At 60.1% G+C, this 22,560-nt stretch overlaps 1 protein-coding gene across 6 annotated transcripts in view; it reads left to right on the plus strand.

Annotated features, from left to right (window-relative positions):
* Rps6ka2 (ribosomal protein S6 kinase A2) overlaps positions 1-22,560 on the plus strand; it is a 193,828-nt gene that overhangs the window by 141,598 nt on the left and 29,670 nt on the right. For all 6 annotated transcript variants that reach the window (XM_070010342.1, XM_070010338.1, XM_070010339.1 and 3 more), the window contains 10 exons: positions 993-1,109; positions 3,543-3,624; positions 8,175-8,255; positions 9,570-9,649; positions 11,436-11,542; positions 13,657-13,694; positions 14,556-14,698; positions 18,152-18,222; positions 18,743-18,831; positions 21,631-21,695. In XM_070010342.1, the coding sequence (XP_069866443.1) occupies positions 993-1,109; positions 3,543-3,624; positions 8,175-8,255; positions 9,570-9,649; positions 11,436-11,542; positions 13,657-13,694; positions 14,556-14,698; positions 18,152-18,222; positions 18,743-18,831; positions 21,631-21,695 (873 nt within the window). The remainder of the gene's footprint in view (positions 1-992; positions 1,110-3,542; positions 3,625-8,174; positions 8,256-9,569; positions 9,650-11,435; positions 11,543-13,656; positions 13,695-14,555; positions 14,699-18,151; positions 18,223-18,742; positions 18,832-21,630; positions 21,696-22,560) is intronic.

Raw genomic sequence — 22,560 nt, forward strand, 5'->3', positions numbered from 1 at the left:
GGACACGGGCAGGTGGCCTGGGAATCACCTCTTGGAGCACAGAGATGAATCCAGGGATCCCTTGCAAAAACCCACCTTATGTTCCCTTTTCTACTCCTAAGGACTGGCGTTGGGAAGACAGGGAGCGATTTGGCTTTGGGACAGGAAGCCTGGGATGCCAATGTGCAGTGACTCCGTCCTCCGGGCAGGAGTTCGCAGTGACTCTGGTCTCCCGGGTGGGAGTTCGCGGTGACTCTGGTCTCCCGGGGTGGGAGTTCGAGGTGACTCTGGTCTCCCAGGTGGGAGTTCGCGGTGACTCTGGTCTCTGGTCTCCCAGGGCAGGGTGACTCTGGTCTCCCGGGGTAGGAGTTCAAGGTGACTCTGGTCTCTGGTCTCCTGGGTGGGAGTTCGCGGTGACTCTGGTCTCTGGTCTCCCGGGGCAGGGTGACTCTGGTCTCCCGGGCGGGAGTTCGCAGAGACTCTGGCCTCCCAGGATGTGAACGCGCAGTGATTCTGGTCGTCCTGACTCTGGTGGCAGTGATGCTAGTCAAGGTGTGATGGCGATGAACCCGGAGTCTTGTTTCTGGGCTGGCGGAGCAGCCATGTGCCTGCCTCACGGAGCGGTGTACTAACTCGATGGAGCAGAATTAGGCTTGTGTGTGCACAGACAGCTGTGAGCCAACCTGTCCGTGGCCCTGGCCATGGCAGTGTGGATGCTGAGTTCAAGATGCCCTCGGGGAGGTTTTGTGCCCTTCCCCGCTGAGCGTTCACCCACACTGTGGAGCAGCAGGGCGCATCTCACCCAGAGGACTTGGAGATTTCCCCAGGGCCAGAAAGCCTGAATGTCAAAATGCCCGGGAGAAAAGAAATGACAGCACAGGCTGGCCCATGACGCTGTACAGCCGTCCGGTGCCCCAGCTTTCCAAATCCAGTGCCGGAAGTCGCGGTGGGGCGGGTGTGCCCGGGCACTGCGGCCCGGCTGTGTTCTCACCAGCATCGCTGCTGTCTTGCAGGAGGAAGGCATCGTGAAGGAGATCGACATCAGTCTCCATGTGAAGGAAGGGTTTGAGAAGGCAGACCCCTCCCAGTTCCAGCTGCTCAAGGTTTTAGGACAAGGATCTTACGGGAAGGTGAGCTCAACTCTGATTGGCTGAGCAGGTCTCTTTAAATACAAAGGAAACTGGGCTGAACCTGGGGATGAAAGCCGCAGGTGCCCCCGTCCGCTGCCAGGAGCTGCCCAGATGGAGCTCTGTCCTCACAGGCCGCACTGGCCGCGGTCAGCCGTCCACGCTCCCCGCTCTCTGAGAGCTTCCTGGGTGTAGGCTCATCACCAAAGGGGAAATTATGGACCTTGAGCCAATGATCCTTGGAAGAGCAGCCGCTACAGTATTTTCAAAAGAAAGAAAAAGTAAGAGAAAAGAGAAGAAAAGCCTTCGTGCTCGGCTGACCTGATCCTATGATGCTGCCGAGGAATTTGGAGGCTGGGATTTGGAGGCTGGGATTTGTAGTCTGGCCCCTCCCCTCTCCTGCATGTCAGCTACACAATGCCTTGGTTTCCCTACTCATGAATGATACCAGTTAACGTACATAATTGTGCTATAGATTAAGTAAGACATCACTCTGTCCTTTTTTTTCTTCCTTCAAACTACAGAAATAAGAGCTGATTCCTTTCAGAAGCTCTTGAGCACTGGCTTTTCCTCTGGTGTGCTGCCCATCTGTGTAATGGGATATGAGGAGGCACTTTTCAGTTATGGTGACGATGATTTATGCCATGTAATCTCTCTGCGTCACCAGTGTTAGCCGCTAACAAGGGCTCTGACTCTGGGTTCCTGAAAGGAAGGGCTGAAGTACAGCACAAAGCCAGCACCCCTGAGTAAGCAGAGCAGTCCTGGCGCTTCAACGTAACACGCTGTGTGCTACAGGTGCACCCTCACAAATCTCTCTGCCCTCACTGCCAGACGAAGCCCTGTGCTGGCCAATTCGACTTGTGTGGGCACAGAAACGCACCCAGTATTTACCTTTGTCATGCTTATAAGGTGGAGTGTCTTCTTCTTTTCTCTCTTCCCACATGCCAATGACTGACAAATGTGTGTTTATATTGTATTTATATTATCCTATTATACTACAGGATCCTATGATGCTGTATTACACTTATGTTATACCCATGTGGATTACTGTCGTTTGGGGCCTATGAAAATGGCTATTAAATGTGGTTCAGTGGTGTTTAGGAAATACAGACTACTGTCTTTCACAATGTGAGTGGCCATCACCAAAAAACAAAAGCTACAGAGCCTGCTTAAGAGATGCCTCCCGTTAATCCGAGGTGTAGGGAGTAGCTAGCGTTACAGGCGTGCGCCCCTGGTGCCCAGAAGTATAGGAGAACAAGCGGAAGAATGCTGCATGAAGCAGGATTTGAGAACAGAGACCAGGTCCCTCCCCTTGGCCTTCCTGAGGCCCAGCCCTAGGTCCCCAGGGCGCAAAGCTGCGCTGCTCAGGCCTGGAAGATCTGCCGCTGTGGTTGGCTGGCCCGGCTGCCGTGTGATTCTTGCCACATGGTGGCTGTCCAAGGCCCAGGAGGCGCCTAGTCACCGGGAGCCAGAGCCCCCAGCTCCGCGAGGGAGCCAGAGCCCCCAGCTCCGCGAGGGAGCCAGAGCCCCCAGCTCCGCGAGGCATGCCTAGGGCCCCGGTTCAGTCAGCAGCCAAACTGCACCGAACCGCCCTTGATCACGCTGCCGGGGAGCCAGCGAACTCCGGACAGGAGGAGCACGGCTGCCCGATGCCCCATTCACCCTGCAGAGCCTGAAGCTTGAGAAAGGAAAATGAACCATTCCTTGGAAAACAAGTGCACAAATAGCATTAGGGACACACGCCTAGCTTCCTTCCCAGACATCTTAAAACTGCTGCTTGTGTACTGACCTTTGCTATGGTGGAGAAGGGAACTGGGGACCGAGGCCCAAAGGATACCATCCCGAAGAGAGAGGACAAGGCAGAGGTGGCTCTGTGTCAGGGCCCCCTGGAAAACCCTTTCTCCTGACCACCGCTGCCCCATCTCTGCCTGTTAGGAAGCTGGCCACCCCACCGAGGGTGGCCTCACCCAGCACACCTGCCCCAAGGGGCGTCCTTCCATGTGAGGGACTTCCCGGGCTGCAGAACTGTGTGCGGGGCGGGGCCCCAGCGAGGCTCCGCGCAGCACAGCCTGCATGGCAGCCCGCACACGCGGGGGCACAGTCGCCCCCCCGGGTGTGTCCAGCCGTGGGGACACCGCACACAGGCACACGCGTCCCAAACACCAACAGAGGCCTGGCACTGCCAGGACAGGCTCTGTTCTCCTGAGCCCTGTCTCAAAAAGAAAAGAAAGACCCTAGTGGTGTTCACGCCACAGCATCCGCCCAGCAAAGGACCGACGGAGCTCGTGGGAATTGTCCAAGTGTCCCCAGCCCTGCGTCTCTGTGGGTGTTTGTTGGTGACCTTTCTCTAGACCTCCCTGTGGGCCCTGTTGTCAGTCGGAGGGATGATGGGCTGGAGTCTGGGCAGTGATGCACGCCATGTCTTCTGTTTGTCAGGTGTTCCTTGTGAGGAAGGTCACAGGATCCGACGCCGGCCAGCTCTACGCAATGAAGGTCCTTAAGAAAGCCACCTTGAAAGGTAGGTGACACGGGCACCCGGCCCTCCCGTGAGGGGCCCTCACACCCTTGTCTCTGCAGGAGCGTGTGGAGCACGTGACTCCCCGATCGATGTCAAACAGTGCAAACATTTCCCCGGGTACTGAAATATCTCCGCGATTGCCACGGCCTTCAGAGAAGAGCGCACACAGCGCCCTGCAGGCAGGAGCGTGGCAAGGAGGAGGGGCCTGTGTGCATGGCTGTCAGGACAGCAGCCCCAACACCAGCGCGACTGGGTTGTTGGGCATCATAGACATGTCCCCAGCACTGGCAGCTGGACATCCAGGCCTACGATGATTGGTTTCCGCCTCCCGGCTCCCGCCCTCCAAGCACGGTGTGAGCACAGGGCCCGGTAGAGGTGAGCCGCATGGCCTGCCTCCCACCCGTCCGCAGCACCGGGCAGCTGCCCCACCCTGGTCCCCGTGCCCCCTGCGTCGAGGGAGAGAACCACACCCTGAATGGCGGAGGACGGCTGCGTGTACCCAGCATGGACGATGAGTGAGAGCGGACAGCGGTGACTCCCACCAGGAGGCGCAGCCCCCAGGCCCCGTCTGCAAGGTGCCCTGGCGCCAGGGCTGCAGCGGGAGGAGCCTGTGGGAGCAGGAGGGGCCGAGCTGGAGGCCGGCAGGACGGACGGGGCCTTCTGTGCAGACGGGATTGCTGCTGCTGGCAGGCTCACCGAGGAGCCGCAGGACCGGGCGCTCCCCTGCCTGGCGGTCACCCAGCCGACCAGAGGGCCCTGTGAAACTCAGACGGTATCAGAAACACTTGACGTGGTCTTACAGCACAGGGCCACGGGAGGTCGAAGGACACGCCCGTCTCCTCCTGCACGTCATTGGCTCCCTAGCTGGCGAAATTAATCTATAGACAGCCAACGACGTAAGGGGGTGAATGCGTGGAGCAAGTCTATACAGACTGCAGCCATCTTAGTTATTCAAGGAAGGGGCTGAGAACAGCAGGTAGATGAGACGTAAGATGTAGAGGATGGATGATTTCTCTCCTTAAAGAAGAAAACCGTCCTGACGTCAGCACAGCCCAATGTCTGCAAAATGCCAATGCTGAGGGCGCAGGCCGCTGGGGCCGGGTCTCACCCCTGCGGGTTTGGGTTGATCTGAACTCGGACCTAGTGTGCTATAGTTCAGAGAGCAGAGCCTGGATCTAACGTCTTGATGAGTTGTTCCTATAATTCCTACAAACATCAAAGTCTCAGGGCATTCTAGTCCACTAACACCCTTGAGTTTGTAGTTGAGTATTACCAATAGCAACACAACTCTGCATTCAAGTATGCAACAACCCCCCAAAAAACAAACCATACTTGACTTTTAGTAATATTTACAACATAACTATTCTAGAATAATTAGCTTCACATTCTCATATTGTGAAATTGAGCCCTATACACAAAAAAGAAAGGAATATTTTCCATCTCCTCGTGTTCCTTTCAAAGTCAACTGGAAAACTAAACATCATTTGACACCCGGCAGTGTTTTAGCTTTCAACGATGGTCTCACACTAACGAATAGAAACTTATCTCCAGAAATCCAATTGCAGTCTCATTTTCCTTAGAAGAAACCAGAAGAGCTGTGTGTGCAGAGCTGTGTGTGCAGAGCTGTGTGTGCAGAGCTGTGAGTGTATGCAGAGCTGTGTGTGCAGAGCTGTCCTGTGCAGAGCTGTGTGTGTGTGTGCAGAGCTGTGTGTGCAGAGCTGTGTGTGCAGAGCTGTGTGTGCAGAGCTGTGTGTGCAGAGCTGTGTGTGCAGAGCTGTGTGTGCATGTGCAGAGCTGCGTGTGCAGAGCTGTGTGTGCAGAGCTGTGTGTGCAGAGCTGTGTGTGCAGAGCTGTGTGTGCAGAGCTGTGTGTGTGTGTGCAGGGCTGTGTGTGCAGAGCTGTGTGTGCAGAGCTGTGTGTGCAGAGCTGTGTGTGCAGAGCTGTGTGTGCGTGTGCAGAGCTGTGTGTGCGTGTGCAGAGCTGTGTGTGCAGAGCTGTGTGTGCAGAGCTGTGTGTGCAGAGCTGTGTGTGTGTGCAGGGCTGTGTGTGCAGAGCTGTGTGTGCAGAGCTGTGTGTGCAGAGCTGTGTGTGCGTGTGCAGAGCTGTGTGTGCAGAGCTGTGTGTGCAGAGCTGTGTGTGCGTGTGCAGAGCTGTGTGTGCAGAGCTGTGTGTGCAGAGCTGTGTGTGCAGAGCTGTGTGTGCAGAGCTGCGTGTGCAGAGCTGCGTGTGCAGAGCTGTGTGTGCAGAGCTGCGTGTGCAGAGCTGTGTGTGCAGAGCTGCGTGTGCAGAGCTGTGTGTGCAGAGCTGTGTGTGCAGAGCTGTGTGTGCAGAGCTGTGTGTGCAGAGCTGTGTGTGTGGCCCCAGGGTCACATCGCGGTTGTGCGTGCACGGCAGCCGCCTGGCTCTCCCGCGCACCTCGCCCCAGGTCCCTCACAGGCAGAAGAGAGTGGGTTCAAAGGAGCATTTCCTTTCCAGTCCCAGACCTCTGTGTCCCGTCAGCCCCCACTCCCCAGCATCCACAGCTCCAGTCCCACCTTCACCGCGGCGCGTTTGTGGGCCGGTTAGCAGTTCTCAGCAACGCGCTGGAGCGCGGCGGGCACCAGCCCCGGCCCAGCCCTGCCCTCAGCCCAGGGCCGGCGGCTGCGTCTCATGTGTTGAATGGTGAAGGCATGTTGCAAAGGGAACATTAAACGAGGGGCAGCAGAGCTGTGGAAATAATTTTTAAACGTCAGAGTGCTTCTCAAGACGCGCGTCGTGCAGGGAGGGGGACGCTGTGACAGTGGCTGGGCTCTGCCGGGGGGACGGGCGTCACTGACAGCTCAGCCCTCCTTTGAGTGGCCTGGCATGCAGCCACACCCCTCCCGTTCTTCTCTAAAGAAGTGACAGATTATTTCCTGGCGGTGTCAGGGAGTAGACGGGTGCGCGCTGGCTCTCCACCCGCTCCCTTCCGCCCTCTCCCGCTCTCCCGGCCTCACCTGGAATCGTGCCACTTAAGGATGCTCGGGATCTTCAAGCTCTGGAAACTGGCAGCGTCTGTGTGCGTGACTTACAGAGTGACTGCAGGCAGCAATTCTAAGTCATGCGCCCAAGGAACAAATCCAAGTGCCGTGCCCGCTTGTGTTGAAAGAACATTCCACACAGGTGCCTGGACAGGAGCTTGGGCCTGTCTGATCTCTGGTCGGCAGCTTTGCCCGCTGCTTGTGCAGCGGGACTGTTCTCTTGCCGGCTGTGAGCGGCCGTTGCCAGGCCCTTCAGACACTGCTGGTGTCTGGAGCCACCCCCGGCTCTATCGTGGCGTCCGAGCACAAGAATCGTGAGTCGGCACGGAGCTCGCTGAGGCCCAGGGCCGGTGAGGGCTGGAGCCAAGCCCGGCCGGCTGGTCTCCCTGTGCCGTCTGGAAAGTCTCCCCTCACCCCTTTGCCTCCTTCCTGAGACAAGTGATGTCACCGACATTTGGTGGCAGTGCAGTTGGTGAGGGGTGCACGCACGTGCGTGTGCACACACAGGTCCGGGAGAGGTTGGCCTTGTGCATCTCTGGTCCTTTTCTCCATGGAGGTCTGGGTCTGACAATGTTAGGGCCGCCGCCCTGGTCCAGGACTTGCTCCGGCCTTTCGGTATCAGGGAGAGCCAGCAGGGCTGAACTGTGATTGAATGTTAGGTAGACGTCTGTGGTTAAGCTTCATTCTCCCAGTGAGCGGCTTGGTATATAGTTAATGGCCACATTTATACAGCACAGTGACCGGCCCTGCTCCTCAGGAGGTACAATTCTGGCCTCCATACGCTATCTTCCAAGTGATTTTTGTTTTTGTTTTGATATTTGGGGAGAATTTTTTCACTGTGTAGGGTTTTTTTTGGTGGGGGGCTAAGGTTTTCTTTTTGAGATAGTCTTTTAAAAAAACGACTTAAGCGGTGTGCCAGTGGCTCACATCTGTAATCCTAGCTACTCAGGAGACTGAGATCTGAGGATCACAATTCAAAGCCAGCCCAGACAGAAAAGTCCCCATGAGATTCCAATTAACCACCAGAAAGCCAGAAGTGGATGCGGTGGCTCAAAGAGCTCAGGGCAGTGCCCAGACCCTGAGTTCAAGACGCACGACTGACATAAAGAGAGACAGACAGACAGACAGAGGCAGAGTCATACTGAAGAATCAGATATCTCAGAATGTTAATAATGGTTAAATCTAAGTGGAGGGCTAATCATTATACTACTGCAAGTCACATGTGCAATAAAAGGCTGAAGGAGTTGTTTATCCACTTTTTTCCTATTCTCTGATCCACTAAACATATTTTGGTGCCATTTTTTGGGGCTTGAACTCAGGGCCTGGGCACTGTCCTTAAGTTCAAAGCTAGTACTCTACCACTACTGTCCAGTTTGGGTGTTTAATTGGAGATAAGACTCCTATGGAGTTTCCGGCTCAGGCTGGGTTCCAGCCTTGATCCTCAGCTCTCAGCCTCCTGAGTAGCTGGAGTTACAGGTGTGAGCCTCCAGTGCCGGTCTCTCCTCTGAACTCCTGATCCCACCCTGACCAGCTTTGGTTTCTGTCCTGCAGTTCGAGACCGAGTCAGATCCAAGATGGAGAGAGACATCCTGGCGGAAGTGAATCACCCGTTCATCGTGAAGCTCCACTATGGTGAGTGAGCGGCGGGCGGGCAGGAGGAGGGCGCGGGTGGCCTTCCCGGGCAAGGGGCACGGGAAAGGTATTTTAGCAGAAAATCTTTCCTGTGTCATAGATTCTGGACCTCTGTGAGGCTGAAGGCTCTTGGCCTTTATCTCTTTTCTATTTGCTTCCCCTACAAGACTAAGATGTCTTCCTTATGTTTGAATTATCACCTTTGGTAATGTGGGACCAATGTCTCCTGACCTAGAGTGAGCTATACCATAGTTCTGTGCTGGTTCAGAATGAAGTGTTACTTGATGTGTGTGTGTGTGTGTGTGTGTGTGTGTGTGTGTGTGTGTGAGTTCTCACGTGTGCGTGTGTGTGTGTGTACATATGGGTGTGTGCATGTGCCAGTACTGGAGCTTGAACTCAGGACCTTCACACACACACACACACACACACACACACACACACACACACACACACACACACAATGTCTCAATCAAGGCTGGTGTCACCCCTCCACTTCTGGCATTCAGTAGCTAATTCAAGCTGCTGGCCCAGGGGCCAGGGACCCTGGGTCACTGGGACAGTGGGGAGGATGGGGGAGCCCTGACTCGGGGCGCCCGTGCATATAGCCCAGAGCATGAGTTGCGCAGGCCCGAGGTCGGGTGTGTGTTCCGTGGGTGGCTGCAGGCCACGTCTGTGTCTCACTGGAAACTGCCTGCACTGGCACGCGCAGAGGCTTTTACACAGAATGTGTGTGTTACCAGGCGGTGTCACAGGGCCCCAGGTGGCCACACTGCCCGCCCCGGGTTTCCAGGTCTCAGGATTTATAGTGGTTCTAGCATTTACCTTTAGAGTGAGAGGCCTCAGGAGCACAGAGATGCCAGGACTTCTCCCGGCGGTGGCCCCTGTGTCAGAGCACGTGACAAACGATAGCCCGTCTGGGCTGGGCTGTCATGGCGGACACACCTCACTGGCCTGGCCTGGCCACCTCACTGCTGGTCCTCACGAGTTCATTCAGTCCCTGCATGCCAGAGGAAGGGAGGAAGGGGGAAGAGGAGGGAGGGAGGGAAGGGAAGGGAAGGAGGAGAGGAGGAAAGGGGGGGGGGAAGAGAAAGAAAAGGAAGGTCTCCAGACCCCAACAAAAGCGAGACACAGAACTCAGCGCGCCTCTCCTCCGCTGGTCTTTCCTGCGAGCTGCCTCCGGCTGGGGCCGGTGCCTTCCGGAAGCCACAGCCCTGCAGGATCACAGTCTTGGAGCCAAAGAGAGACCAGGCCTGGGGGCCGCAGAGACACTGTCAGAGAGGTGGCCCTGCAGAGCTGACGCGTGTCTATCCGCAGCCTTCCAGACAGAAGGGAAACTCTACCTGATTCTGGACTTCCTGCGCGGAGGGGACCTCTTCACCCGGCTCTCCAAAGAGGTGAGCGCCCCCTTCCCCACAATGTCTGTCTAGAACGAGCAAACCCGAGCGAGCGATCTGCTCATCCCGAGTTCCGTCCAAAGGCGGCGGGCTGGGGAGACACACAGGGTAGCGTCTGGTGTTCTTTGCCACGTGATGGTTTCTGTTTGCTGTCCAGGGGGCTTCCAGCCCCCTGCCTGGCTTCCTCAGCCCTCCAGACCTCCAGTTCACTAAAGCAGGGTCATAGGTCACTCTCCCTGATCTGGGGGGCTCCTCGGTCCGTGCTCAAAGGGGACTCGCGCCTCCTTGTGATCGGGGAGGATGCTGGGTGGAGGAATCAGGCCCAGGTTCTAGACGAAACTAGAGTGCCGGGGCTTGGCTGGTGACTGGTGCCCGCCGGTGTGCGGCTGACACCCACACGGCGTCCCCCCAGCATGTCCCCTGCCCATCGGCTGCAGAAGCCAGCTCCGGTCACACCGCCTTCAGTCACTCTGCGTGGCTCCCTGCACGCCAAAGAAGTGGCAGGGCCACTGTGGGCGCGGGCACGTGTGTGCGCGCACACACACACACACACACACACACACACACATCTTGGAAACGTGAAGAAACTTTCCTCGCACGTCCACCCTGCAGCGTGATGTTTTAAGCCTAGTGCAATACCACGTGTGCCCCCCAGGAGCTCACATCTGGGCAGTGGCTTGTCGTGGACTTGGGGACATTGCCATGCGCCCTGAGACTGGGGTGTAGGAAGACCCCAGGCTCCGGAGGGCCCTGTGCGGGGCCCATGGTGTCCAGCATGTGGGTACTTTTATTTCTACACGTGGATGAACACCAGCCCAGGGATGTGACCCCAGCACGGGAACCAACGCTGGATGCGGGTGACTGTGACCCCGGCACATAGATGAGCATGAGGAGGGGAATTTGGCTCTAAGCAAGGCACCGAGTATGTGAACCAGGTTAGAAAAGCACAGCAGAGACAGTGCCGGGCGCCGGCGCAGGGATTGGCGGGGCTCAGCGGCTGTCCCTCCACGAGGCCCCTGGAGGCCTGTGGCGACCTGGCCACCCAGCTCCCACTCTTCATGTCTGTTTTCAGAGAGAACGTGGGGCGGTGAGAACTGGAGTGTGTGTGCTGACACCTTGTGGTGACTGTAGGCAGTGCCTTCTGATGGGGCTCGCCCTCCTGCTGACATGGCCGGAGGCACGTTCCCATGCGGTCAGGAGCCGGCGGACAGGGCCGCCTCGCCCCCCCAGCCCGTGCACTGCGTGGGCTCCCGGGTGTCCCCCCCCCTCCAGGCACCAGGCCTTCCTGTCCAGTCCCCGCCCCCGCCAGGCCGGGTCAACCCAGCCTTTGAGAGTCACTGGCACCTACCCCACACTCGGGAAACCTCACCGGCCTGGTGGCCTGAGGCTGGGCACGTGTGCCCGGTGCTTGTTTGGTAGGAGTTGCTGCAGGTTCCAGGCTGCAGGTTTGCATCAGCCAGCCTGGGGGGAGGAAGGGCAGAGCAGTAACTTATGGAAGGGAGAGCGATGAGATTCAAGGCCGCTGTCCAGCCTAGAGTCGCCTCCCCGGTGTGGCTTAGCTATTTGAGTTGAGAGGCTATGAGCTCAGGAGGTAAGCACAGGGTTACTCCAGAGCCAACGGTCTACAGGGCGGGCTGGGCCGGGCCCGAGGCAGGCAAGCGGGTCAGCCACTCAGAGAGCTGGCAAAGGGCTGCAAGTGCTCCTTCCAGAACTGAGTCCCGGTCCCCTGCAGTGTCTGCAAAACCAGCGGCAGCGTAACAAGCTGCCCCCGGGCCTCTCCCTGCAGGTGATGTTCACGGAGGAGGACGTCAAGTTCTACCTGGCGGAGCTGGCCCTGGCTCTGGACCACCTCCACAGCCTGGGGATCATCTACAGAGACCTGAAGCCCGAGAAGTAAGTGAGCAGAGAGGTCCTCCGGGGCCCGCGCTGCTGTGTGGGCAGCGCCGCGGGGGCGCCCCGCCGTCAGGGCTCCAGCCGCAGGCCCACGCTCTGCCCCGCACCTGGCCACAGGGTCGCCAGGCTGCTCTCACCCCGTCGGCGGCAGCTGTGATGGCCAGGCCCAGCTCTGGATCATGCTGACCTGGCCGGAGCTGGCCCCCGCTCTGATCCCATTTCCCACCGGCTTCTGCCACCAGAGGTGTCAGGCAAGCTCTCATCCGGGCCACCGGTCTCTCCTCTTCTCCCCTGTCCTCTCCACACCCAGGGGCCCTGCCCACCGTGTTAGCCAGACTGAGGCCACCTCAGCTTTCCCAAGAGGTCAGCTGTGAGGCTGTGGCCTTAGGTCCCACCAGCATCCATGTGTCCTCAGAGATGGAGATCAGTTATGATTTTAGCTTTAGGATCTGTGTGTCTTTGGAGATGGAGATCAGTCCTGATTTTAGCTCTAGGAGCTGTGAGTCTTCAGAGATGGTCATCACAGTAATTGATGGTTTTTAGCTCTAGGATCCATGTGTCTTCAGAGTTTAGTCATGGTTTTAGCTCTAGGATCTTATGTGTCTCTGGAGATGGAAGTCCATCATGGTTTTAGCTCTAGCACACTTTGCTGATCTTGGCTACATAAAGCATCAGCACCCGCCAAAATGGTGCCCTTCCATTGCAGATTTTCTTTTTCCACCCTCTGCATGGAGCTGACATGTACACTCAGTGTGATCTGCTTACACAGGAGACACAGAGGCATTTTAGGGTCCCCAGGTTATCCTGAGATAACTACCAACGGTCTCACTCACAGCTCGACGAGGCTGTGCACAGAGACATAGCCAGACCTGCCCCAGGCAGGCGCTGCCTGGCGTCCTGCCCAGGTGGTGTGTTCCTGGCGTGTTGCCCTGGGTGGCGTGTTCCTGGTGGGCACACCAAGGCAGCCCCAGCCACATCCTCTGCAGAGTGGTCACAGCCTAAGGACAGATGCCAGCACGTGCTCCTCGTCGGTCTGCTCTCCTGCACTGCTCTGAGGTTGCCTTCTAGGTGAACAACCCGTGACCCCAAAGACATGGTGTGGACAGACTCTGTGACCTTACAGACATGATACGGACTGACCCCCGTGACCCCACAGACATGGTGTGGACAGACCCCCGTGACCCCACAGACATGGTGTGGACAGACTCTGTGACCTTACAGACATGATGTGGACTGACCCCCGTGACCCCACAGACATGGTGTGGACAGACCCCCGTGACCCCACAGACATGGTGTGGACAGACTCTGTGACCCTGCAGACATGGTGTGGACAGACCCCCGTGACCCTGTGTGTCTGCTGGGCTGGAAGTATGTGCTCATTTATAGAAGTCATAGTGATTCGAATGGCTCAAAATAGGAGGAAGAGTGAGGGTTTTTTTGTTCAATTGAAATTGTTAGGGACTGGATCTTGAAAGCCGCTTGATTCTGAGCAGAGACTGAGTGGAACCACTCACTTCTTTAAGTGTGGCGTGTCATCCCTCCTCCCTGCCCCCCGAGAGGTAGCCATCCTCCCCCACAGCAGAGAGGTTGCAATCACGTTAATAGGCAGACAGCACGAGCCGGCGTTGGCCAGGGCTCCGTCGCACGCCATGGTATCCAGCGTGTCCCAGCGTCACGTCACCGACCATCGCTGCGACTATCTCCACTCTCGCTGTGTCACGGAGCTTCTGACCCCTCTCCTCCCTGGTCACCCCCATTCTGCTCTGTCTACACGTGGAGCAGTGCGGGGCTTCCTCCTGGGACCCTCTCCTCATCCAGCGGCAGGGAGGGCGGCGGCAGAGATACCCACCACCCGCACAGGATGGCGCAGCAAGCCCGTGGGGCTGAGGCAGGCCGGGCTGGGCGCAGCCGGCCCGTGGGGCTGGGGCAGGCCGAGCTGGGCACACTGGCCGGACCGTGGGGCTGGGGCAGGCTGAGCTGAGCACAGCCAGCCCGTGGGGCTGGGGCAGGCCGAGCTGGGCACACTGGCCGGCCCGTGGGACTGGGGCAGGCCGAGCTGGGCACACTGGCCGGCCGGCCTCATTCTGAAGCTCTGTGGTCTCTCCCTCTTTCAGCATTCTCCTGGACGAAGAGGGGCATATTAAGATCACAGGTTTGTAAAAATAAATTAAAACCAAACAAAACGTTCCTCCTCCACGATGCCGTCTCAGGCCTGGTCACCTGCTCATTTGCTGGCTTTGGGCTCTGGGCCTCCCAGCGTGGGCACCTGAGCCCGCCCTCTGCCCACGCCTCCCGCAGCCACGCCAGGCCCGAGACTTCTCTCAGGACCTGTGCTCAGCATCCCGGATGCCTGGCTCAGGGCCCACCACGGGGCGTCCAGCCCATGCTGGCCGGGTCAGCCATGAGGGGCTCCTCCCTCCGCCTCTCCTGGCCTGCATCCTCTGGCCCAGCTGTTTTCCTGAAGCCCCGGTCGGAGTGACCCCACTGGCGGCAGCCGGCCGCCTGGCCGCCGGCCTGAGGTGGCGGAGCTCGCCGTGCTGCTGTAGCAAGCCCCCAGGCCCCAGGGCACCTGCCACCTCCGCCTGGCGGCCACAGCCCCACAGGCTCGTCCCACGATGGCCGCAGGCCACACTCCCTGTCCTGCCGGCCCTCAGGAGCTGCCCTTCCGCGTGGCTGGGGCCCGTCCTGCGTGGCAGGACCTCGACTGACACCTGCCACGTCACCTGTGAGGACCCCGGCCTGGGTGACAGCACGGCTGGCCCGGCCCTGATACCCCGCCTCCCGTCCACACTCAAGCGCCTCACAGACAGAGACCGTGTTCTGAAGCAGCACCGCTTCCGCCCTCGCCCCTCCCGGAGCATCTGAGTGGGCTCCGGGCTGGAGAGGAAGGGAGGGAGGGGGAGGGAGGAGGGGGGCCAGGCCGGCCAGCCGCGCGGCCCGAGGGACCAGGCGTGCACAGGTGGCTCTGAGCCCAGGCTGGCACAGAGCGGCTGTGTGGTCTGTTCGCACGTAGACTTCGGCCTGAGCAAGGAGGCCATCGACCACGACAAGCGGGCCTACTCCTTCTGCGGCACCATCGAGTACATGGCGCCCGAGGTGGTGAACCGGCGCGGGCACACGCAGAGCGCCGACTGGTGGTCCTTCGGTGTGCTCATGGTAATGGCTCGAGGAGGCGGGGGGGGGCACCTCCCTGTCCCTCCCTGTCCTGGGGTGGGGGAGCACCTCCCTGTCCTGGGGTGGGGGCTCCCCGAGATGCACTCCTCCCCGTCTGGCCCTCCCACCTCAGCTTGGTCCAGGGATTCAGAAAGGAGGGAGGAAAACGGGGCTTCCAAGGCACGTGTCAGCCTTGGGCTCTTGGCACAGGAGACAGCGAGCTTCTGTAAAGTTCCCAACAGCCCCTACCTCCTCCTGCCCATCCCCAGTGCCTACCATCAGCAAATGAACCTGAGACTGGGTGTAGTGGCTCATGCCTATAATCCCCGCTACTCCAGAGATGGAGGTAGGAAGAGGAAGTCTGAGGCCCCAGCTGGCCTCAGACATCTGGAAAAGAAACTAAAGGCAAGAGGGATGGGGCATGGCTCAAGTGCTAGAGTGCTGTTCTCTGAGTTTAATTCCCATTACTGCCAAACACAAGGAAGAGGAGGAGAAGGTGGTGGGGGAGGGGGAGGAGGAGGAGAAGAAGAGGAGGAGGAGAGAAGGAGGAGGAGGAGGAACAGGGGGAGGAGGGGGAGGAGGAGGAGGAGGAGGAGCAGGGGGGAGGAAGGGGAGGAGGAGGAGAGGAGGAGGAGGAGAATAGAAGGAGCAGGAGGAGAAGAAAAGGAGGAGGAGGGGGAGAAAGAAGATGAAAATGGATCTGAGATTCCAATCAGAATGTAACTATAGTAAAGGCCAAGCCTGTATGTTTCACCGTGCAGATGTAATGAAGGTTTTAGGGTCCAGGTTGATTTCCATGGTAAAGAGTTTTAGTTGAGCATTTTTTAATCCACCACAGACCCCGTTTCCTTCCCTGACAGAGCTGAGGGTTTAGGTGCCTGGGACCAGGTGGCCTCCATGGCAGTGGGCCTGGTCCTAGCCCTGGGCCCACCCCTTCCTCCTCCCCGCTCCCTCCTCTCTCCTTCCCCTCCCCCTCCTCTCTCCCTGCTGCTCACCTCCTCTCTCCTTCCCTTCCCCTCTCCTTTCTGGCTCCCCGCTCCTCTCTCCTTCCCCTCCTCCCTCCCTCCCCCTCCCTCCTCCCCCTCTCCTCCCTCCCCCTCCCTCCTCTCTCCTTCCCCTCCTCCCTCCCTCCCCCTCCCTCCTCTCTCCTTCCCCTCCCCCTCCCTCCTCTCCTTCCCCTTCCCCCTCCTCCCTCCCTCCCCCTCCCTCCTCTCTCCTTCCCCTCCCCCTCCTCCCTCCCTCCCCCTCCCTCCTCTCTCCTTCCCCTCCCCCTCTTCTTCCTCCCTCTCAGCTCTCTCCCCTCTTCTCCCTTCCTGATGCTTCCTCCTCTCTCCTTCCCCTCCTCCCTCCCTCCCCCTCCCTCCTCTCTCCTTCCCCTCCCCCTCCTCCCTCCCTCCCCCTCCCTCCTCTCTCCTTCCCCTTCCCCCTCCTCCCTCCCTCCCCCTCCCTCCTCTCTCCTTCCCCTCCCCCTCCTCCCTCCCTCCCCCTCCCTCCTCTCTCCTTCCCCTCCCCCTCCTTCCTCCCTCCCCCTCCCTCCTCTCTCCTTCCCCTCCCCCTCCTCCCTCCCTCCCCCTCCCTCCTCTCTCCTTCCCCTCCCCCTCCTCCCTCCCTCCCCCTCCCTCCTCTCTCCTTCCCCTCCCCCTCCTCCCTCCCTCCCCCTCCCTCCTCTCTCCTTCCCCTCCCCCTCCTCCCTCCCTCCCCCTCCCTCCTCTCTCCTTCCCCTCCCCCTCCTCCCTCCCTCCCCCTCCCTCCTCTCTCCTTCCCCTCCCCCTCCTCCCTCCCTCCCCCTCCCTCCTCTCTCCTTCCCCTCCCCCTCCTCCCTCCCTCCCCCTCCCTCCTCTCTCCTTCCCCTCCCCCTCCTCCCTCCCTCCCCCTCCCTCCTCTCTCCTTCCCCTCCCCTCTCCAGCCCAGGCCCTGGAGGTGTGCCAGCTCCAGCCCTCCAGATGTAACCCCAGTGGTTGGGTCACGGCACCTCAGGGCCTGTCTGTCACCACCCATCCTGTGCGTGTGACAAGGGGTGAGCCTGGGCCGCACAGCTGTCATTAAATGAGCTTCTGGTCACTCCGCCAACACGAGGTCATGTGACCTCACCCCTCACAGGCCGGGGCCCCCTACCATGGACTCCCCCCCCCAGGTCCGGTCCTCTGCCCGTGCCAGGCGGTGTCGGCCCGGGCTGCCAGGCCCTCTGAGCAGAGGTGACGCCCCGGGGCCACTGGGGAAAGATCCAACTCCTGGTGAGAGATGGTCACCTGGCATCGGGAGGGGCCAGCGCTGGCCGCTGCCCCACCAAGGAACGCCAAGGCCACCACCGGGAATTGCGCCTGGACCCCAGGCGTGCGGCAGTGGTGTCGGATGGCTGGCCCGGTCACTTTTCACGCCGGCAAAGAGCAAGTGGACCCAGGAGGTCTCACGGTGCTCTCCTGCCACCTGCCAATTTACACAGATGTGAATGAGAATTCGTGGCCTTTGCCCTCTCCATAGGTGCTTTTTCCTAGATAGTCCTGCTCCCGTCTCTGAGCCCCTGGCGGACAGGTGTTCCGTAGGGTGAGGGAGGGGGTCTCCTGAGGCCATCCTCCATGCCCCAGACTCCCCCGGGAAGCCTGGCTCACCGTTGCTGGCCCTGGGCCAGGTTCAAGGCCCTGTGTGCAGTTCCAGAGAGGCCCTGTCCCCTCCTGAGAGCCCAGGCTCCCCTGAGCCCCGAGATGCGCCAGCACGAAGCCCGCCAGGGCAGCAAACCAGACGGATCCCTTCCAACAGGACTTCAGGGGCTGGAAAGGAAACCAAGTACCATGGGCATGCCAACTGCAGAGACAGCCCCCCCAGCCGTCACTTCCTCCTCCCGCCCCGTCACAGCAGCCCTGGACGCCTGGCCCAGCGGCGGTCCCTCCCACGGGGACCGAGTCCCAGAGGAAAGAACTGTGCAGAAGGGCGGGGACTGGGAAGGAGCAGCAGGCAGGGTGAGCCCCGAGCCGTAGTCCCAGCCGTGACCAAAAAGAAATGGCTGAACAGGCGTGTGCGTGGCACCGCCCGATCGTGGCAGGGCCCGCGGCGCAGGCGGACGGCGTGCATACACGGCTCTCCCGTCCACACAGCCGGGGCTCTCCTGGAAATAGCAGCGGTGATCACTGTCCGCAGACCACAGAAGAGGAAAGTGGGGGGAGGGGAGACCAAGACAGGAGGATTTCCTTTGCCAATGCAATCCCGTGTGAAGGGAGATTCAGATTTGTGTGATCAGCTCACAGACGCTCAAGCAGATGTATCAGAGAGGCTCATCCGCCAGTCAGACATCACAGCCTTGATTTAATTTTGTGTGTCTATTCTTAAACCATCACCGTCCGTCTCCCCCAGCCAGGCCGGGCCTCTTCCCACCGCCCGCCCCCCACCAGGGCCACGGGGACTCTGAGCGGCAGGAGGAGGGGCAGGGAGCACTCACCTGTTCTCTGCCCCGCCCCGCAGTTCGAGATGCTCACGGGGTCCCTGCCGTTCCAGGGGAAGGACCGGAAGGAGACGATGGCCCTCATCCTCAAGTGAGTGGGGTGCCCCCCGGGAGGCTGGCCTCTGCGTGTGGGCGGGAGGTGGGGGATGGGAAGGGGGGTCTTCATGCCGTGTCATCAGAGTGTCCCCCCCCAGCAGCCTGCAGCCCGCCTGTGAGGAGGGGGTCAGAACCGTGCCGGGGTCTGGGATCCCACAGGGCTCGGGGGTCATCCATTCCCCATTGTCCTCCTGGCACCCCACAGCGTGGCACAGACACAGCGAGGAGTAGGGTGGAACCGGCCAGAACCTGGCCACGCCGTCCTCCGGCTAAAGGCCTTCTCCCGCTGGTCACCAGTCGGAACGCTGGGGTGTGGCTGGGTTACCTGGCTTGTACCCCACTTGGAGGAATGGTGACCCTGGCCCGTGACCCAGACCCCTCTGGAGTCCTTGAGGATTTCCAGTGTGAACGGTCCTGAGATGGGGGTGTGGGCCAGGGCCGGGCTGCGGGGAGCCGGTCTCCGCTGGTCCCCGCTGGTCTCCCGTCCCGCGTGCTGAGCGCGCCGTGTCTTCCAGGGCGAAGCTGGGGATGCCACAGTTTCTCAGCGCGGAGGCCCAGAGCTTGCTCAGAGCGCTCTTCAAGCGGAACCCCTGCAACCGGCTGGGTAAGGCTCCGTGCGCGTCCCATTGGGGTGGGCAGCCATGCCTCAGGGACCCGTGGGCAGGCCGTCCTCTCCCGTGGGCAGGCCGGGGGGCCGTCCTCTCCCGTGGGCAGGCCGGGGGGCCGTCTTCTCCCGTGGGCAGGTCAGGGCCAGGGGGCATCCTCTCCCGTGGGCAGGTCGGGGGCCGTCCGCTCCCGTGGGCAGGCCGGGGGGCCGTCCTCTCCCGTGGGCAGGCCGGGGGGCCATCTTCTCCCGTGGGCAGGTCAGGGCCAGGGGGCATCCTCTCCCGTGGGCAGGTCGGGGGAGCAGCCTCTCCCGTGGGCAGGTCGGGGGCCGTCCGCTCCCTGGGACGCGGTGGTAAGGAGGGCAGCTCCTGCTCCGGCCAAGCTCCAGCCCAGCTTCATTGGGTCACTCAGACGGCGGGCCATGAGGGACACGAGGGACGCAGGGCCTGACACACACAGAGCCTTTGCGTGATTTCAAAAACGCCATAGGGCAAGCTCTTTGCTGTGTGTGAGTCACGGGTGTCTCCGGGGAGGTTAAGCGACACTATTATGGCACTTCTCCGTGGCATTCCATCCTCCTGCCCCCGCCGCGCTGCGCTGGGTTCCGGTACACACCCCACACGTGCCGGACAGAGCCCCCCAGCTGTCCTGCAGGACGGGCTGAGCGGGTCTTTGCAGCCACGCAGGGCAAGGCCCGGCCTGCAGAGGGAGAAAGCTTCTGCCGGAAAGAAAGAAGCGCTAGTCAGAATGGCCAGAATGTGTGGTGAGGAGAGGGGTCCCCGGGAGGTGGGAAGCCCCCTTGCCCAGGGCTCAGAGTGCGGGGTGCTGCAGACCTGCCTTCTCCTCACACCTGGAGGTGCTTGGACTGTGCACACCATGGCTGTCGCTTTGTCATGTTAACATCTCTTTTGTTGTTGTTGTTGTGTGTTCATCCTGGAGCTTGAACTCAGGGTCTGGGCGCTGTCCCCGAGCTTTTTACTCAAGGCTAGTGCTCTACCACTGGAGCCACAGCTCCAATTCCAGTCTTTTGGTGGTTAGTTGAAGATGAACTTTCCTGCCTGGCCTGGCTTTCAACTGGGATCCTCAGATCTCCACTTCCTGAATGGCTGGGATTATAGACATGAGACACTGCTGTCATTTTTCAAAAATGTTTTAGAGAAAACCATTTACTACTGGGAGACTTTGGGGGTTCTTGCTCCCCCCTCGCCCCTCGCCAGCCTCCAGGTCCGTGCCTTGGTACTTCAGGCAGGCCTGGCCCAACCCAGTCGCTGAGATGCAGGCATCTCAGAGTAGAGGAAGCACAGCGAGAGGACCAGGCAGGCGCCGCCCACGCCTGCTGATGTGGGCTGGGACGTTCGGGGTGCGCTCTGCAGGAACGCGGCCTGTGCTGCTGGAGCCACGTGGCACAGCTGCAGCCGAGTGCGTTGCAGGGCTGGGCAGGAAGAAGGTGGTGTTTCTGCTCATCCTGCCTTGAGTGAATACCTTTTCCGATGGCAGTCTATACTGTATTGATAACTTTCTTTTGTAGCTGGGATTATAGGCATGCCGTCTGTGTTTTGAGTAAGGGTCTCACTGTTTTGCCCAGGCTGGCCTCAAACCATGCACAATCCTCCCATCTCCGCCTCCTGTGTAGCTGGGATTACAGGTATGGGCCACTATGCCAGGCTCTAGTATATAAATTTCTAAACGTTGTTGTCACAGCAGCTTACCACGCTGACTTTAGAAACTGAAGGAGGTGGAGGTGGAGGGTGGTTTTCAGGACCCGTGCTTTTTCACTCCTCACTTTCAAGCAAGGCAGGAGAAGATACAAAGAACATAAACGCTGCTGGGCCAGATTCCCAGCTTTTCCTTCCCAAGTGGACAGGTTCCCAGGTTGCCCCAGTGAGCATCCACAACTCCCAGCCCTCAGGGCTGCCCCTGGAGGGCCAGGGGGAGAGGACGGGGGAGTTAGATTGCTGAAGAGTACAGAAACCCCACCAAGCCAAGGGGACGGCCAGCTCATGCAATGGTGTTCTCAGAGCACACCGCAGGGCCTGTCAGGGGTCTGGGACGTGCCACTGCTTCCAGACAGGCAAGTTCTGGAAAATGCACATGGAGAGCAGCAGGTGTGAGTCGTCCCGGCCTCTGGTGTGAGCCATGCTGACCCCTGGTGTGCTGACCCCTGGTGTGAGCCGTCCTGGGCCCTGGTGTGAGCCGTCCTGGCCCCTGGTGTGAGCCGTCCTGGCCCCTGGTGTGAGCCGTCCTGGGCCCTGGTGTGAGCCGTCCTGGGCCCTGGTGTGAGCCGTCCTGGGCCCTGGTGTGAGCCGTCCTGGCCCCTGGTGTGAGCCGTCCTGGCCTCTGGTGTGAGCCGTCCTGGCCTCTGGTGTGAGCCGTCCAGACCCCTGGTGTGAGCCGTCCTGGGCCCTGGTGTGAGCCGTCCAGGCCCCTGGTGTGAGCCATCCTGGGCCCTGGTGTGAGCCATCCTGGCCTCTGTGGCCCTGTCCTGATGCCCATCCTAGTTTCTGTGTTCTGAGCCCTGACTCTTCCGTGTGATCAGCCTGTCCCTCAAGCTGACAGCTTCAAGCCAATGCCAGGAGTCTCTGTAGAACTGATGGCCCACACCCCTCACCCACACCCTGCCCCAGGCCACCCCGGGTTGGATGGGGCCCCGGGCCTGAGGTGGCCATAGGTAAGTTGGTGTCAGTCCGTGTGGGCAGGAGGAGGCTGCAGCTCTGGGCTCCTTCCCAGGCCTCTATATTCCGAAGGTCGAGCCCTCGGCCTGGGGTCTGTTCTGAGCACCATCTCTGCTCTGTTGCAGGTGCTGGCGTGGATGGAGTGGAGGAGACCAAGCGCCATCCTTTCTTTGTCACCATAGACTGGAATGTAAGTCACACTGGGTCCCTGCAGGACAGGGCGGGGGAGGCAGCCCTCGGCGCACCGAGCCCGCCGGTCCAGACTGGGAGGCAGGAGGCCGCAGGCGCGTGAGCGGGCTCTGAGAGGCACAGCCTGGTTGCCGGTGCCCTGTCCGCCGGGGAGGGCGGGCCTGTGCCCCAGCACCACTCCCAGGGTCTCGGATCCACAGGCCCGGCTCTGTTCTGAAGGAGACACTGCCAGCGGCTGGGCGCCAAGGGCGGAGAGGCTTCCGGAACTCCCAGGCTCCAAAATCGGGAGTGGGGAGCCTCCCCCATTGCCCCACCTGAGCCCTTCCCTTTAGGTCCACCCGACACACACTTGGGGGTTACTTTTTCTGCACTTATACGTTAATCTCAGAAGATTTTTAACAATGATGATGGGGCTCCCAGTCCAGTGCTCACCTGAGTGCACAGTCACAGGGTGCTTACCCTCCCCTGCCCTGCTGCTCCTCTCTGCCCCACAGGTACGGAGCCTCAGGGAACACAGCCCCCAGGCTGGAACCGCAGCCTTGGCTACAGTCACACACACACACACACACACACACACATGCACACACGCACACACACGCACGTAAAGCCACCACACCGCTGCTCAGCCTCCGCAGCAGGCTCCCGTGGCCACCATCTCCCGCCCCCATCGGTGCACAGAGGGGCATTTCTCAGACAGGGCCCCTGTGTCCTGCCCTGAAGGACGCCTCCCATCACAGGACTAGGGATAGAGCCAGGTGCAGAGCAAGGCCGGACCCAGGGCGGCTGAGGACCCACTGGGAGATCTGCCCTCGGCCTCCTGACCCTGGCCCTGCCCAGTCTCTAAGCCCTGCCCCATTCCCCAAAGA

The sequence above is a fragment of the Dipodomys merriami genome, unplaced genomic scaffold (genome assembly GCF_024711535.1).
Source record: "Dipodomys merriami isolate MVZ:Mamm:240054 unplaced genomic scaffold, mDipMer1.0.p SCAF_8, whole genome shotgun sequence".
In the NCBI taxonomy this organism is placed as follows: Eukaryota; Metazoa; Chordata; class Mammalia; order Rodentia; family Heteromyidae; genus Dipodomys; species Dipodomys merriami.